This window comes from Alosa pseudoharengus, unplaced genomic scaffold (assembly GCF_046254945.1).
Source record: "Alosa pseudoharengus isolate Yale_2024_CS ecotype anadromous, Long Island Sound unplaced genomic scaffold, YU_APseudo_1.1 YU_APseudo_1.1_scf_5, whole genome shotgun sequence".
Classification (NCBI taxonomy): domain Eukaryota; kingdom Metazoa; phylum Chordata; class Actinopteri; order Clupeiformes; family Clupeidae; genus Alosa; species Alosa pseudoharengus.
The window spans coordinates 4,569,390-4,585,099 of NW_027468837.1; the positions used below are offsets into that span (position 1 = coordinate 4,569,390).

The window sequence follows — 15,710 nt, forward strand, 5'->3', positions numbered from 1 at the left end:
GAACAGTGATATGCTACAAACATTGCATTGGGCAGTCGTGGCCTACTGGTTAGTGCTTCGGACTTGTAACCGAAGGGTTGCTGGTTCGAACCCTGACCAGTAGGCACGGCTGAAGTGCCCTTGAGCAAGGCATCTAACCCCTCACTGCTCCCCGAGTGCCGCTGTTGTTGCAGGCAGCTCACTGCGCCGGGATTAGTGTGCTTCACCTCACTGTGTGCTGAGTTTGTTTCACTAATTCACACATTGGGATAAATGCAGAGACCAAATTTCCCTCACGGGATCAAAAGAGTATATATACTTACTTATACTATACATGTTAAAAAGCTGGGAAAGGCTGTCGCAAATCCCTCGAACAGGTGGTCAATCAGAGATTTCAAACGAACGAGGGAACATGTCGCAATGCAACAGTGCTGTTTTCCCTTGATGAAAGTGAAACCACGAGTTTTCCCACATCTCAACTTTGGCCAAATTTTTCAGAAATAATTGTTTTCAGTGATAAAACCTCATTAAAAAATATGAATTTTCCATATGGGGTCTTAAAAGCCATGTATCCTTCTAGCCACAGCGTATCCATAGGCTACCAATAGGCGTACAATAGACAATGCATGTGATTTTCTGGGGGAAGCCAGAATATCTGCCGCATTAGCCTCTACTTCCACGAAACTATGTGTAGAAGGCTACGCAAACATGGCAAACTGGCTAAAAACAGGGACACTGTCCAAAAGGGCTAATTAAAGCGATTGAAGAAGAGAAGCGAGAGAAACAGAGCAGGAAACAGGTAACAATGGGATGGGGGGGCAGAATGATGAAGGTGGAGCGCAGGTGGATAAAAGAAAGGACAAGACAGAAAAGACTGCGCAAAGAAAACGAAAGTAGCCTATGATGAGGCAGGCCTATAGGCTTCACGTGGATTGGGAGAGTACTATACTCAAAGCCACAGTGCGTGGTTTGCAGTGAGGTGCTGCAGTATCTAACCAGTCTAATGTTGTTCTCCACACTGTTTTTTTTTTTTATCGTGAGAGTTCATAGACAGGTTGCACATTTTGATTTTGTTATTTGTTATCATGTAGGGCGGCTAATGATGCCTGGAATGCGTCTATAGAATGTGTTACTTTTCGGATGGTGGGGGTCAGCATGTAGAAGGTGGTCCGCGGTGAAAAAAGTTTGGGAACCGCTGGCCTAGATGACAAGCAAATTTTTGATGGCCTGGACATGTGTGACTTGCTATCAATAAGAATGAAATAGTTCTAAACAATTCAGCTAAATGAAGCCTATGTCCAAAGCACTGCATCCTTTGCCACTCGTTGAGCTCCACTGCTCTCCTTATGTTGCTCCCGTTGTCCGTTGTTATGGCAACGAGTCCCTTTTTGTTAAGCCCCCAACTAGCTAGGCAGGGCATTGTGCACCATCATGCAGAGATTCGGCGATATATGTTCGCCGGTCGGAAAGTCACCTATTTCTGCCCGTGATCTATTTTCACCCTTTTGCATGTATGTGTCACTTAATTTCTATACAAATGGCGGATTACTAAAGAAACGCAAGCACCCACCCCATACGTGTATTTAAATTAGCTATATGTACCAAAAATGACATTGTACAGTGACTCGAAGAGCTGTAAACAGTGTTGTAAGGCTGCGTGTACAAAACTGCTTAGAGCTCCAGTGGAATTTTGATTTCACAAACGAGAATTCTTGGTCTAACCGTTTACGTGCCAAGTGAGTGAGCACCCACCAGCCCAGCACCAAACTCCGAGCATGGTAAACAAAATCTGTGTCCGCCATGTTTGAAAGTTTGTAGTGCTGGGAGCGTGAACGTGCACTGCATACGCAAGGGGTGCAGTTGAGCAACACGAGAGAGCTGCGGCTGTCTGAACGGTCTGAACACAGAAGAACAAGTGGCTTATAAAATGGTCCATTATTAAATATGTTAAATCGCCGATATATTGCCCAGCCCTACTGGAGTGGGAGAATTTTTAAGTGGAGCGGGGAGCGAAATTGAGCGGTGTGAATTTGAGCGGAGACGCGGCCGAGTGAATAGCCACCTGAGCGAGGAGCGGGATATTCGCACCGCTCAGCTCCGCTCACTAGCTCTGGGCCTAAATTAACTAAATTCCATAGCCTAGGTTAGCCTTAGCCTATTATTATTTGCTGCTGTGCGGCCATTGCATCACTTGCATTATGCACACTGACATGAAATGCGTATCTCACTCCAAAACAACACTGTCATTCATAAAAGTATCACTACTAATACAATTAGGTATTGTGACGTTTTTAATTTTAGGGTATTGCGATACTTTTGTAGCATCGGTGCACCGTGCAACACTAATGCATACACACATGCTGTGTTTACACACACACTCTAAAAAAAAAAAACTCTATTCTACCATTCTAGTGTTATTCTAGGGATCTTGTTCTAGAGTTATTGTTGAACCCTGCCCTCATATTTAGCTCACAATGTTTTGCTGAAACCATAGTCTGAAGGATTTAAAACCTACATAGTAGCTGTTGTATGTCTTTTTGAAACATGTAAACTTTCTAAAAGTATTTAACATTCTTTTTACAGGTTCATTTCTGCAGGGAACCTTCAAGCTAGGATTTCCTCTGTGGGTATATGCCATGAGTCATGAAGAACAAACTGCTGAACGGGCAGTTTTGTCCTGGGCCAGGTTTGCCTCAGCGGGACAGACTGCCCTTATAGAAGCGTTGCGTGTGTTTAACCCTATATCGAAGGATATGTCTGACACTGAGCAACAAATGGTGTCTTTTCTGCAGGAACTCCGTGAGGAAGGTCACAAACCCACAGTTTTGAAAAGCAAAGATGTGTATGGGTACAGATCCTGCACAACAGAGCCTCTCACATCAGAAGCTATGGCTAGAGCTCAATGCAAGATATCAAAGCCTTCTAAAAAGAGAGGCCGCAAACCTCTAGTAAAAAAGAAAGAAGTAAACTATGCACTGCTAAGCTCAGCAGCGAAAGTCATTCTGAAAAACCAACCCAAGATTTTGCTGACAAACCTTTCAGCTGATGCTCTTAAGCACACAGTGAACTGCAGAGAACATCTTCGGATGGGAATACCCTCTCAGACTCAATGTCTAAAGCTGACTAATATACAGGGGTTGTCAGGAGGCCCCACTGCAAGACTGCAGATCCACCTGGACACGTACACGATGGCTCGATCTACTATTTGCCCCCCTAGTTTGTCAGGTATTCCTTGTCAGCCTTTGAGGACTACAGGCCAACCCACAACAGTTGTATCTTTGAACAACAGACATGTGCAATCCCGACCTGTGAGGACTGACATGACTCTCATTGGAGATTCTGCTCCCTTCATTGTTCAGAATGGCATTCATTTGAAAGAAAACCATAATGGCAAAACGGTCAGTAATGACCTAGATTGGAGGACCAAGAAGTCCATGAAGATTATCGGATGTCATGAGTGCGTGCCTGGATCCCACTCTTTGCTGACAAACAATTGTGAACTTGGGCAGACTGATAATAGTCTCCTCTGGAAAGTTATCAAAGTGGATGACTCATTCACAGATGAAGAGGTCAGGAGGAAGGCACAACAAATTTTTCAAGTTAATTTATCACCAGTTATACAGATTCAACCGCTCATTGTCCATCCTGTATAGAACAGTAACTATAGTATCTATTTTTTTCTTGGCTGTGCTCATGGCTGTCATTGTGAAAATATTTTATGGCGAACATTATAAAGTGACATTGCAAAGAACAGGCATGTACTCTGGTGAGCTTTACTGCTGATAAGAATTCAAGGTGGGATTGACGATTTTTTGTGAGGCAGTGTTCAGAACATCCTTGATTCCCCTCATTCCCTTGTCAAAATGGATGACTGTTAATATGAAGTCCATAAGATTTGAGAGGGTTTGGTGTGTACTACTGACAAAAAGTGATACTTTTGTTTCTTTTGTGTCAAAGGGAGTTCCTCTTAGCTGTCTAATACCTATCTGTTCTATGCCACTCAATTGCCCTGGAGGCCACTCCATTTTGTATGATATTTGGCTATTTGTACATAATCTTCCTATTGGTTTGTTGATTGGAAGCACTTTTATATTAAGTTGATTTTAGCTAGTCTTCAACTGCCTTACATTTTTGATGTGGACAAATACATTTTTAAGCCTGTGTTTTCATCTGCATTATCGTTATAAAAGGGGTCTCTTTTTTTGTTTGTTTCAGTTGTCACCACCCTCTGTCCCCAACAAATGTGATCTTGTTTGTGTCTATAATCATGTAGACACAAAGTGTGAAGACTGCCCTCTTACAGCTTACATCAACAAATTAAAATTGATTTTTTTTATGCCAACATCCTCTTAATTGTTAACAATTCAATTTCTTTATTGGTTCGTTGGTCTATGATGCGATTTTAGTAGAGGTTAAATGGCAGCATTATCGCTGGATAATTTAATGATCTGCTTAACTTATGTACATACACAGTTTAGAACTATAGGAGGAGCCTAGGGTTTTCTGCAAGGAAATGGAAATCCTTTTTTTGTTTGTTGAAAGTGGCATGTCTACAAAAAGCATTTTCACCAATAAATTATTTGGAATTACTATAAGACATATATTTGGGAACTTGTGGAGACCAAAAAACTATCATGCTCAGTTACTTTGGCTTACAGGATCTTGTATTTGGTCTTGGTTTTGTGGCTGAAGACGAACACTTGTTATGAGTTTTTAATTAGTGCCAGTGTCCACTTGTAGGCAAACTCCATAGAATGGTTTAGACCATTTTTTTTTTTTGCCAGCCATTAACTTTTGTTCATTTTTGTTATAAATTTTGTAGTTATTTATTTCTAGGAAGGGCATGTATGGACACTTGAAACTGGTGAAACATTAAATTAGCTCAAAGCCCTTTAACAGTGTATTATTAAATAGTACATTTCTGAAAAAAAATCTGAATTCTTCCCTATTGATTGTTTCCGCTCATCTCCCATACAGTCTCATAGTTGAGTCTGTGAGAAAGTTTTGATTAACTTGTCAGTGTTGTACATTTGTTTTAAGTGTTCAGAGACTAATTAAAATTCATATGAAAAAATTTGGTGGTATGGGGAAATTACTGCAAATGACTGTTCATTCTACCACCGAGGTACCACAAATCGGTCTCGACTGCAATTTCTTTCTGCAGAGATGACGGACAACCTCAATTTATGAAGTGTATGACATCACAGGATATCCTATATATCAGTCATAAAGATGGATAGCTTTGTGGGAAAACATCTGATAAGTTTATAGATATGGTTTAGACTGTATGATGTAAACTGGCTTTATGCTGGCTCTCCTAAATTGGGTAGGAAAAAACCCAACCTTAAAATGAAATTTATCTCCTATGGTAGGTATTGTAATGCATTGCGAGTTTTGTGGTTAAATTAACTGCACATTATGTCTAAAAGGTTGTTCACACCAGGAACGATAACTATAATGATAAAAGCATCCACACTGTCCAACGATAAGGAAGGTCTCCCAATGTTAATGAATTATATGGCTAAAATGTGATGGATACTGATTCTCTCTCAGCTGTTTGTCGTTCTCAAAATCGCTCTGAAAGTGATCCCTGACGATTCTGTTCTTCATGTTATCGTTATAGTTGTCGTTCTTGGTGTTAATGGCCCAATAACATTGTTCTGCATTGCAAATTGTATGTCGTTAGGCTGAATTAACTGCATTTCATTTCTAAGTGCAATTTGCAACATTCACATCGGATTATACACTAAATTAGTCGAAGGTATAAGTATAGTTACAGCTATGCTCATAAGTTTACTTACCCTGGCAGAATTTGTAAAATGTGTACCATTCTTATAAGAAACCACAAGGAATCTGGCAAAACACATTACTTTTGTTTTAATGGGATTTAGTTGCTCTACAACGGAACAATTCCAGACCGAACTTCCCGACCTCAAATAATGTGGGGAGGGCTAGGTCGGCTGGCTTCCAGGCTAGGAATAAGCATGACTTAAGTGGAATGGGAATATTGTCATTATTCCCAATAAATCCAGAATATGGTGTGCATGGAAACTAATCGGATTCGGAATGTGCGAGTTAAGTCAGTATTGCATTGTCCCAGCCCACTGACTCCAACCACTAATGTTAGTTGAAGTTCTGTATGGATTCATTCATGGCATATATACAATGCGAATAAACTAGATGTACCACAAAACGGTACAAAATATGACCGCCGCTCAGTCCAGAGGCCTGTTGCACAAAACTAGAGTAAGGGATTAAGCCAGGTTATACAACAATTGGGTTCTATGGAACTATTTATTGGTTTCTGATTGGCCGAGAGACGTTCCATGAGTTGGAATTCGCTTTTGACACCTACGTCACTTGGCGCCAGAACGAGGCTCGGTTTGTAACTTCTCCGGAAGTAGATAGATATCGCTATTTGTTTACGGACCTGGAAACACCATGTCATGGTACTGCTGCGTGCCCAATTGTAATTCTTACAAACGGAGGGATTCATGTCGGAATAAAACGTTCCATCGGTTTCCAGTGAATCCTAAAATACGCCGAGAGTGGATTGTGAAAATAAGGAGAGACATTCATTCATTCATTCATTTTTTTTTTATTCATTCAACCTTTATTTATTCTCGGAGGGTCATTGAGGGAAGCCCTCATTTTCAATGAAGCCAAGATTACATAAACACTACAGATAACAAAAAGGCAAAAGATGCCGGACGGAGCGGCGTAGTTGCCAGCGTTCCCGCGACATCAAGACAAACAAACACATTTACAAAATAACAATTGACGCACAAGACAAAAGATGCCTGATGGAGCGGCGTAATCGCCAGCGTACCTGAGACACCTAACGGTAGACATACAAGACAGACAACAAACAAAAATGAACAAGTAATAAAATATATAAATAAAATTAAAATAAAGAAAAGTCCGTGTTAACTTAGTCCAACTCTAGCTGTGTAATCGCTGGGGTAGAACTTCGGTAGATGAGATGGCTTGTAGTTGACACGACAGAGCCAGTTGGCCTACGCTCTGGTGAGACGCGCTCATCAGACCATCGCTGTTGACAGGCACTAGGAAGATGAGTTGAGGAGTTGAACCTGAGTGAAGGGACACAGGGATACAGGAGGATACCATCCTCTGTTGTCGGCTTGATGACAATGCGGCCGGATCCTCGATGGATGTAGCGTTTCCTGCGTAATATCCCCGTTGCCCGGCATAGGTCGAGCACATTTTCGCTGATAGCCGCGTTGAAAGATGACAACTGCAAAAGTTGTAGGGCAGTGTATCGTAGGGCCAACATCAGCAAGGCATGCTCACACTGACACAGTCCAAAGAGAGCTAGCAAGCTGCGTCCTTCTCTTGCGTTAGGCCAGCTGACAGTCCACCGACTAGATCAGCCACCGATGTCACAGCTGAGAGTCAACCGACTACATCAGCCATTTAAGTTCATAGATTGGAGTCTTACTCCCAACTGACAGTCAACCGACTGAAACAGCCACTGAGTCCGTGATGAGTTGGATAGTAGCTCTAGGCCTAAATGTTACGGAGATAACGGACTTTCAATGGAATGCCGTCTCTTAGGCAAAAACAGACAAAAAACCACCATGGAAAGGAAAAAAACGCAACAAAAAACAACAAAAACAACGAACGAGTTGATATGTTAACGAATAAAATATACAAATCAGAAAAATATGTAAATCAAGTTATGTAAATATTAGAAAATAATCAAACAAAAATAGGCCAAACAGAGCGGCGCATCTGGCCAGCGTCCCCGTTACTAGGTTGACCTACATTGGTCCACATTTTCAGGTAAGATATTCAAGTCCGGGGACTAACGTTAACGTGAGCTACAACAACTAGCGGTAGATAATGACGATGGCTAACTAGTTTCATATCTTGTAAAATGCGCTGAAAATGTGGGGGTTCACTTGATGTACAGCTTAGGCAAGTGCCCTAAACTTACCAGCCACTCTCTGACTAATTGTAATGGCCAAACACGTTTAATTAATATAACTGTACATGTGTGGTGGTAGATGTTAGCTGCCGTTTGGTTGAGATTTTATCATAGACCACACTGGTAGCTGTAGTGACGCTAATGTGCACGTTCGACAGATTACTGAAAACACGAGAGTATGTGCTGATCATTTCACGGAGAACTGCTTCACCAAAACAATAACCGGACTCAAGAAGCTTAACCCATTCGCGCTGGATGCTGCATGACGCAACATTGACCCTCCCGCTGGATGCTGCGTACCGCAACATTGACCCTCCCGCTGGATGCTGCGTAGCGCAGCATGATTTTTATTTCATGTTTCTAGGTGTTACAGAGGCTTAGATATTAAATTTTGGTAGACGTTGACAATTTTTAGTATGTTTTCAGAAAACCCTCAGGAAATAAGGTTATTTAGTCTAGAATGCCATAGGATTCTATAGGCGTTTTTAGCAGGCATTTTAGGAGTAAATGGGTTAAGGAAGGGACTGTACCGACTCTGTTTGCATGGTCCTCTAAGCCTGGCCGGAGGAAACTGAGCAGAACAAGGTAACGTACATATACACCCACCAAGTGTCATTAACTAAAAGTACAACGTGATAAACTAAAGACTGGCAAGCAGGAACACTTAATGTTGAAGCTAAATGCAGATTGAGAGATTGTTCTGTTTTTCCTTTTATGTCACTTTTGAAATCTATCCAGACTTTAAACTTAACTTATTAACTGAGACATTGTCAGCTGACAGGCAGCAGAATATTAATAATAGCATGTTTCTTAGTTATGACATTTTATTTAATTCCTTCACTCAGTTCTACAAATTATTAGGCTTTATGAAAAAATCTTTCAAGGTAATTGTTAACTAAACAGTTAACCTGCCAACATGTCACTATCAGTTAAATGTCATCGGATGTAAGGAAAATCATGTATCTATTGTTGTTCAGTGATGCAGATGCTATCACATGTGTAGAGGACATACCTGATGATGACCTGACATCCACATCCAGGTAATCCATATGTTTGTTTACTAAGCTTTAACACTGCTCAGTTAGGTGAAAAGACATAATACACTACTCAGACGGCTACAACATTGCAACATTGTTTTTCTTTGCACTTTTTTCAGCACCGTGGAGACAAGTTTACCACATGCAGATCATGATTACGACCAAAGACCCCTGCCACTGGAGGAACAGCTTCAAGAGGCACGCAAGACCATCACATCACAAGAGGAGGAGCTTGAGAAACTAAGAAATAACCGGTTCTTTCTTGAAGGATTCCAATGTGATGACAGGCTAATTATGTTCTACACAGGATTTAAAGACTATCTGACTCTCATGGCTGTTTTTATGGCTTTGAAACCTACGGCTGAGAACATGGTAGGTTGGAGTCAAGCAAAAAGACTAAAACAAGCAGATCAGCCCATCATTAGAAAGGGATTTCAAGAGCAAAGCCTACCTCTTATTGATCAGTTCTTTCTCTTCTTGTGCCGCTTGAGGCAGGGTTTTTTAGTGCAGGACCTTGCTACCCGTTTTAATGTATCTCAAACAACTGTCAGTAGAATTTGCATCACTTGGACAAATTTCCTCTACTACACGTTGGGATCTATTCCTATTTGGCCCTCACGACAGACGGTAAATGAACTCATGCCTCAGTCCTTCAAAAATACTTTCCCACGTACCAGAATAATCTTAGACTGCACAGAATTGCATGTCCAAAGGCCCAGCTCAAAAGTACTAAATTCTGAAACATATTCCCATTACAAAGGAACCACCACACTTAAGTCTTTAGTTGGCATAAGCCCATATGGTGCAGTAACATTCATTAGTGACTTGTACACAGGGTCAATATCAGACAAAGAAATCACTAAGTCTTCAGGCATTCTCTCTTTGCTGGAGGAAGGGGACGAGGTGATGGCAGACAAAGGCTTCCCTATTGGAGATCTATTGTCTGCCATGAATGTCAGTCTAGTAATACCACCATTCCTAAGGTCTGACAGACAGCTTACTACAGAGCAGGTGGCAAAGACTCAGGAAATCGCTCATCTTAGGATTCACGTTGAAAGGGCTATTAGAAGAATTAAAGAATACCATATCTTTGACAGAACATTACCCATGACCACTATGGGGTCTATAAACCAAGTATGGAAGGTGTGTGCCCTGCTCACAACTTTTCAGGGCCCATTATTCTAATCGTGCCATTAGTCTCATTCATGGTCTCATTCATGTACATATGTTTAACAGGGCTCAAGTTACTGTATGTTACAATTTTATGTTATTTTTATAACTTGTTATTCAATAGTGCATCGCACTGTACACTATGTATGTGACAATAAACTTCCTTGTATCCTTGTATCCTTGTACTGCACTGTATATGTTGACGTTAAAGTCACTTTGTATGAAATGTTTATGCTTACACCTAAATTAATTAATAAATGTGCAGAAAGAAGGTAAGACTTTGTGTTTGTATTGTCATTTACAGTAGAGTAGTAACATTTTGTTTTGTGGAAAAAAACATAGCAGACGTTTATAATGAAGTACAAACAGCTCTTTACTTACATATTTGTATAAATCACAAAAGGTTGTGTAAAATGTGGTACAAATAGGAAAGATGAACTGATTAGTCAATCCTGAAAATAACACTTGCTGCACTAAACTACATCTTCTTCACTTCAAAAGAGCTGGTAAGAAGTGTTGGAAATAGAAGCAGTCTAGTTTCTGCTTCACATCCGCCCACATGTTTGCATCAAAATACAGTCTCTGTAAGTGAAAGTCAGTGTGAGACCTGACAAAGAAGTCACACCAGGTTGCCCCAGTGAGACCCATTTGTCCAAGCATTTGAAATCCATACTCGTGGCCCTCTTTCAATGATAAATTGGCATCTAGATCTTGTGTGAGGTAAGGACAATCTACACAGGCATCTTTATCCGGACACTTAATTTCCAAGAGGACACAAGGGCAGTCCTCAGATTGGTCAATCACTCTCCTATCTGGGGTTGCGCCTAAGTGAGGAGCGGCAGGGTTAATCACAAATCCACATGGCAGGATACTGTTTCCAGTGATTGAAGTGTATTTCTGTGCAGCCACTGGCTCCATTGTGATGCCTCTTTGCATAGCTTTTGTTTGTACTGGTCTTTTATTCCTCTGTAAGTTGACAGCGAGACTCTCAAAGTCACCTCGTCTTGAGCACACCCTTTTAAAGGTAGTTGATGTAATGCGCTCAGACCGTACACAATGCCAAAGTTTGCTGTCATTTTGGTTCCTTGTTTCTCTATATGTTCAGAGTCTGATTGTGTCACTGAAATGCCATTATAATAATCCAACTCTTTCTGACTCAGAACAATGGTGAAGCTACAAGGTTGGAGAGGCAATGCAAAGGGAGGATAGTTATCAGAGGGGGTTACTACAGGCTGAATATGATAACCCAGGACAGACCCGAGAGGAATGTCACCATAAGGTAATGGAATATACTGTGGCTCATACGTTTGGGAGTTCATTAAAGATGCCAACTGACATGTGCTTCCTATTTCATTAAGATTTCTTTGCAATCTCTCTGCAAAGTCTTTACAAGGAAGGGGAAGTGACACTGGACAATAAAGGTTACTGACAACCCCAGACAAGGGGCCAGATCATTTTGCTGTGGCTTTATTTTATTTATTTCCACTAAATTAATGGGTTTAGGTGTTAAACCCAGCGAACATTGAGGGATGTGCCAGGTTTGAGGCAATGACGTCTTGCTTTGCACAGGGGGGACAGACTTCAATCCCAACTTCTGGTAGTGTGCTAATGTGTACAGTAAGCCAATAACATGTGCACAACGGCCCAGGCCAGCTTTGCAGTTGCATATCACCTCGCCGATAACTGGATTTCCAGCTGAAAGGTCCACCTGAAAAAGACAAAAATACAGTTAAAAAGTATTATTCTACTCTCGTCACATTAGTTGAATGTTCAATTTTAAATTATATAGTAAGGATAAGTATATAGAACTGTAACACAAGCACTGACACATACCATAGTAATGTGTACCAGAATCAGGAGTTCAACACATTTAAAAAGGATTTTGGGGTTACTTCCAAATGGTGATTGTTTTGGTTAAAAATCAAACAGCATTATTTTGATTCAAGTACCTCTGTACAACAGATTACAATTTATGTGATCCTGTTGAAATTGTAATTCTGTACAGAAAATAAATATGTGGGATTGAAATTGACTGAGAAGTGAGAACTCCTGCTCTACACTAGGAAATGTACAGCCTCTGAATACTTAGCCAGCCTGACTACCTGAACTGTGTAGGGTGTCTGTGTCTTCCTCATGGATGGAAATGCCCTAGCTTTCACTGTGCACCCATCCTCTCTCCTCCTGACTAGTATTCACAAAATGAGCACATCAAAGATAAAGATTAACATTATATATTTGAATTAATTTTTCCAGCTGGTTGACGCATGTTAATGCTACGTTTGTAAGACGTGTTTTCTGTCTGCCACCTGTTAACACCGTTAACGTTAGCTACATTAAATTGTGCTGCGCTGGCTAGCTAGCTTGTCACGTCCTCAACCTATTGTTTACCGTAAAGAGAAAGCACAGTGCATACTATATGACAGTGCATACATTGGCAAAACAATATTGACAAACGAAACGAACATATTGGTCATTTACAACAACAATAAATAATAACAGTAACATTAGGCTAATGTTGTTCACTAGTCATTTTAGGTAGCTCACTTTATTACTTAACGTTAACGTTAGCAGTTTGTTCTCGCATGCTTACCTTTAATGTCATGAATATACCCCTCGATAAAGTTGCTGTATCCCTTTTTTTGGACACTTCCAGGGATGGGATGCCCTTCATCTGCCCAAGTTTCGACCCGTCCAGCAGTTATTGGGGGGGCCAGCTGTAAGTTTTCAGTCCAGCATATGTCCATGACCGTGCTGCTTGTCAGACAGTGACAGCTCAGTGTTTTCTCGCCTCCACCGAAGCCACGCCCATGTTACTACCAACCCAAGCCTCGCTTTCGCTCATAATGGCAGTTAGGTGATATAAGCGAATATCCCTGGACATTTGCACAGCTAATAATAAATCACTCCGCGATACAATGCGAGCCCTCCACTATTTTAAGCAATGGGTTACTCCTTAGCAAACCATAACGAAACAGTGCTTCACCACATCTGTGGATTAAGCCACACAGTCAACTCAATGTAAGTAAGATAAACGAGGATGCTAATTATTCTCAGCATTGTGTATAATATGATTGTCACTTGGAGGAGACTTGTAGATAACTAACGTTAGCATAGTTAGCTAACCGCTGCTAACGAGCTAGCATCGTCACGTCAGGCTGTGCACAGTAGTGTAACATTTATTCACCATAAATTAATAAAGTTGAGTGGTTCTGCAATGTAGACTATGTTTCCGTTTTTTGCAGTACCATGTCCCTTACATGACATGGCTCAGTGTCCTTGTAACATGCATGCAGCAAACCTACCTAGATATGAATGTGATTTCAGCCCGACTTTCAACATTTCTTTCAAGAAGACACTAACGAGGGATCTGGAATGTTGGTTACCTAGCAACCAATACGCTGTCTATTGAAAAGGGAACTATTTATTGATGCGTAAGAACGATGTCGAAATTAACATTTTTAAACAATAACGGGATGTTTTCAGATTATTTAGTTTGTGGTAGAATTGTTGTATAAAAGCAATATAGCACTCGTGATCGTGGGATTGGTCATGGATATTCCCACGGCTGTTGTTGCCTGCGCCACTCGGCCTCCGGCCTCGTGGCTACGGCCGAACAACACCCGTGGGAATATCCATGACCAACCCCACTCTCACTCGTGCTATAATGCTTAAATATCTTGGTTATCCTGGCTCAATTTATCGTGATCCGGTTGCACAAAAGCAGGATAGGGGGCAGTAGGATATGTTATGGTATAAGTTACCATGGAGATTTATTCTGTGGCGCTAGCCTGCTCCAGACCAGGATAAGTTCCAGGATCTATTTAATCTCATCCCTTATCTCAGTCAGCAGTCACTACAAACGGAAACCAATAGTTATCCCACTACACGTTGTTATCACATATAACTAGACAAAAATAAATCACGCTTGTCAATTTGTCTCCATCCCCTACTCTTGTAACTTTTGTGTATGTGTGTGCATAGGTGCATTTGCTTTTATATAGTGCTTCTCTCTGTGGGTGGTTGCTTGTAAGTGTGCTTGTAAGTGTGCGCGTGCATGTCCGTGTGTGTGTGTGTATGCGTGCATGTCCACTGTGCGTGCGTAGTGTAAAATCACTAAATGTACACATATATTAATTTGTCCCCCATGGACGGAATTCTATGAAACTTGGGATGCATTAAGAAGGTGTCATAATGATCCTACACGTCAAGTTTTGTGCAGTTTTGATATGCCAAAGATATCTGTGATTACAACACCTTGTTATTGCTTTTTCATTTTTAACTATGTGGCGAAAATGAGTGGATATGGGATGGGTTGACATGGCCCCTGGAGGCAACATCCAAATAAAGGTCATCCTAGGCCCTACAGTTCTCAAGATATTCACAGAAAACTGTGTCCGGCCATCTAAAGGCGGATTGGTGTACAGTCACTAAATGTACACATTTAGTTTATTGTATGGCCCCCCCATGAACGGAATTCCACAAAACTTGGTGCTGTACATCAAATGAGTGGTTATGGGATGGGTTGACATGGCCTTGAGACCAACATACAAACAAATGTGGTCCTCCTAGGCCCTACAGCTCTCAAGATATTCACAGAAAACTGTGTCCCTGTGCCCTACCTCCTTTCGGTGATGAATCAAAACGAAAATCGATTGTTCGGTTACATCAGAGACTTTCTAATGAGGAGACACAGCACTCAAAAAATCCTCCATAGAAATGCATGGGGTTAGTTTGTAGTGCCAATATGGCCGTTGTCTACACATACAGTATCCCACCCATTCCTCGGCAAAACGTCGACATGTGAATACATTGAGCCAATCATGTGCTGTGTTGTGAATACATTGAGCCAATAATGTGGTGTGTTGTGAAGACATCGTGCCAATCATGTGTTGTGATCTGGAGCAAGATTGCAGTAGATTGGTGTCGTGAAGGCTTGCGCACGCGCATTTCTGCCGAGATGGATGCCCGATGAGTGCCCAAAAAGCGTTGCCATATGGCCACCGAGTGGAGGGACTTGCCTAAAAGGACTTTGGTTACATGCCTACCAAGTTTCGTGCAGCCTGGTCTTCCAGTGTGCCAGGAATCATTGACACAAAATTACTGGGGGAAAAAAGACTAAACCTACAGTTGTGTTCAGAATAATAGCAGTGTTTTAAAAAACTGAATAAAGCTCCTTAGAATTCCTGTTAATTCCATAATATCAATGCATTGCACAATGTGCAATTCAATTGATCATGTTTGTGTTATACCTTTACAGACAGTGAAAAAAAGGAATATTAGGCTGTTCAAATAAATAGCAGTGTTTGCATTTTTTTTTCCAAACTCAAACATTTACTGTATACACTAAAAAATGTCTCAAGATATTCACCCCTCCAAGTCAGCATTTAGTAGATGCACCTTTGGCCGTAATTAAAGCATTGAGTCTGCGTGGATAGGTCGCAGTTAGACTTGCACATCTGGATACTGCAATTTTACTCAATTTTTCTTTCGGGTCGGGTGTGAATAGCCCTTTTCAAGTCTAGCCACAGGTATAGGATTGATGTCTGCCTTGAGGTTTGATTCTCCAGAACATTCAC

The 15,710-nt window shown here is 41.2% G+C and overlaps 2 protein-coding genes across 3 annotated transcripts in view; both read left to right on the top strand.

Annotated features, from left to right (window-relative positions):
• ccdc71 (coiled-coil domain containing 71) overlaps positions 1-4,317 on the top strand; it is a 29,278-nt gene extending 24,961 nt beyond the window's left edge. For both annotated transcript variants that reach the window (XM_076268153.1, XM_076268154.1), the window contains one exon: positions 2,563-4,317. In XM_076268153.1, the coding sequence (XP_076124268.1) occupies positions 2,616-3,632 (1,017 nt within the window). In that variant the 5' untranslated portion in view covers positions 2,563-2,615 and the 3' untranslated portion in view covers positions 3,633-4,317. The remainder of the gene's footprint in view (positions 1-2,562) is intronic.
• Positions 4,318-8,835: 4,518 nt separating this feature from the next.
• Positions 8,836-10,309, top strand: LOC143104445 (uncharacterized). The gene is made up of 2 exons (XM_076268516.1): positions 8,836-8,967; positions 9,084-10,309. Exons 1-2 carry the CDS (start codon positions 8,861-8,863, stop codon positions 10,147-10,149), a joined length of 1,173 nt encoding a protein of 390 aa, XP_076124631.1. The 5' UTR covers positions 8,836-8,860; the 3' UTR covers positions 10,150-10,309.
• Positions 10,310-15,710: the final 5,401 nt, after the last annotated feature.

What these genes read in the sequence shown, in the direction of transcription:
- LOC143104445 (XM_076268516.1), top strand. Translation starts at nt 8,861, where the DNA reads ATGTCATCGGATGTAAGGAAAATCATGTATCTATTGTTGTTCAGTGAT. An exon ending in GACCTGACATCCACATCCAG is followed by an intron (nt 8,968 to 9,083) that starts GTAATCCATATG and finishes CACTTTTTTCAG; the next exon opens with CACCGTGGAGACAAGTTTAC.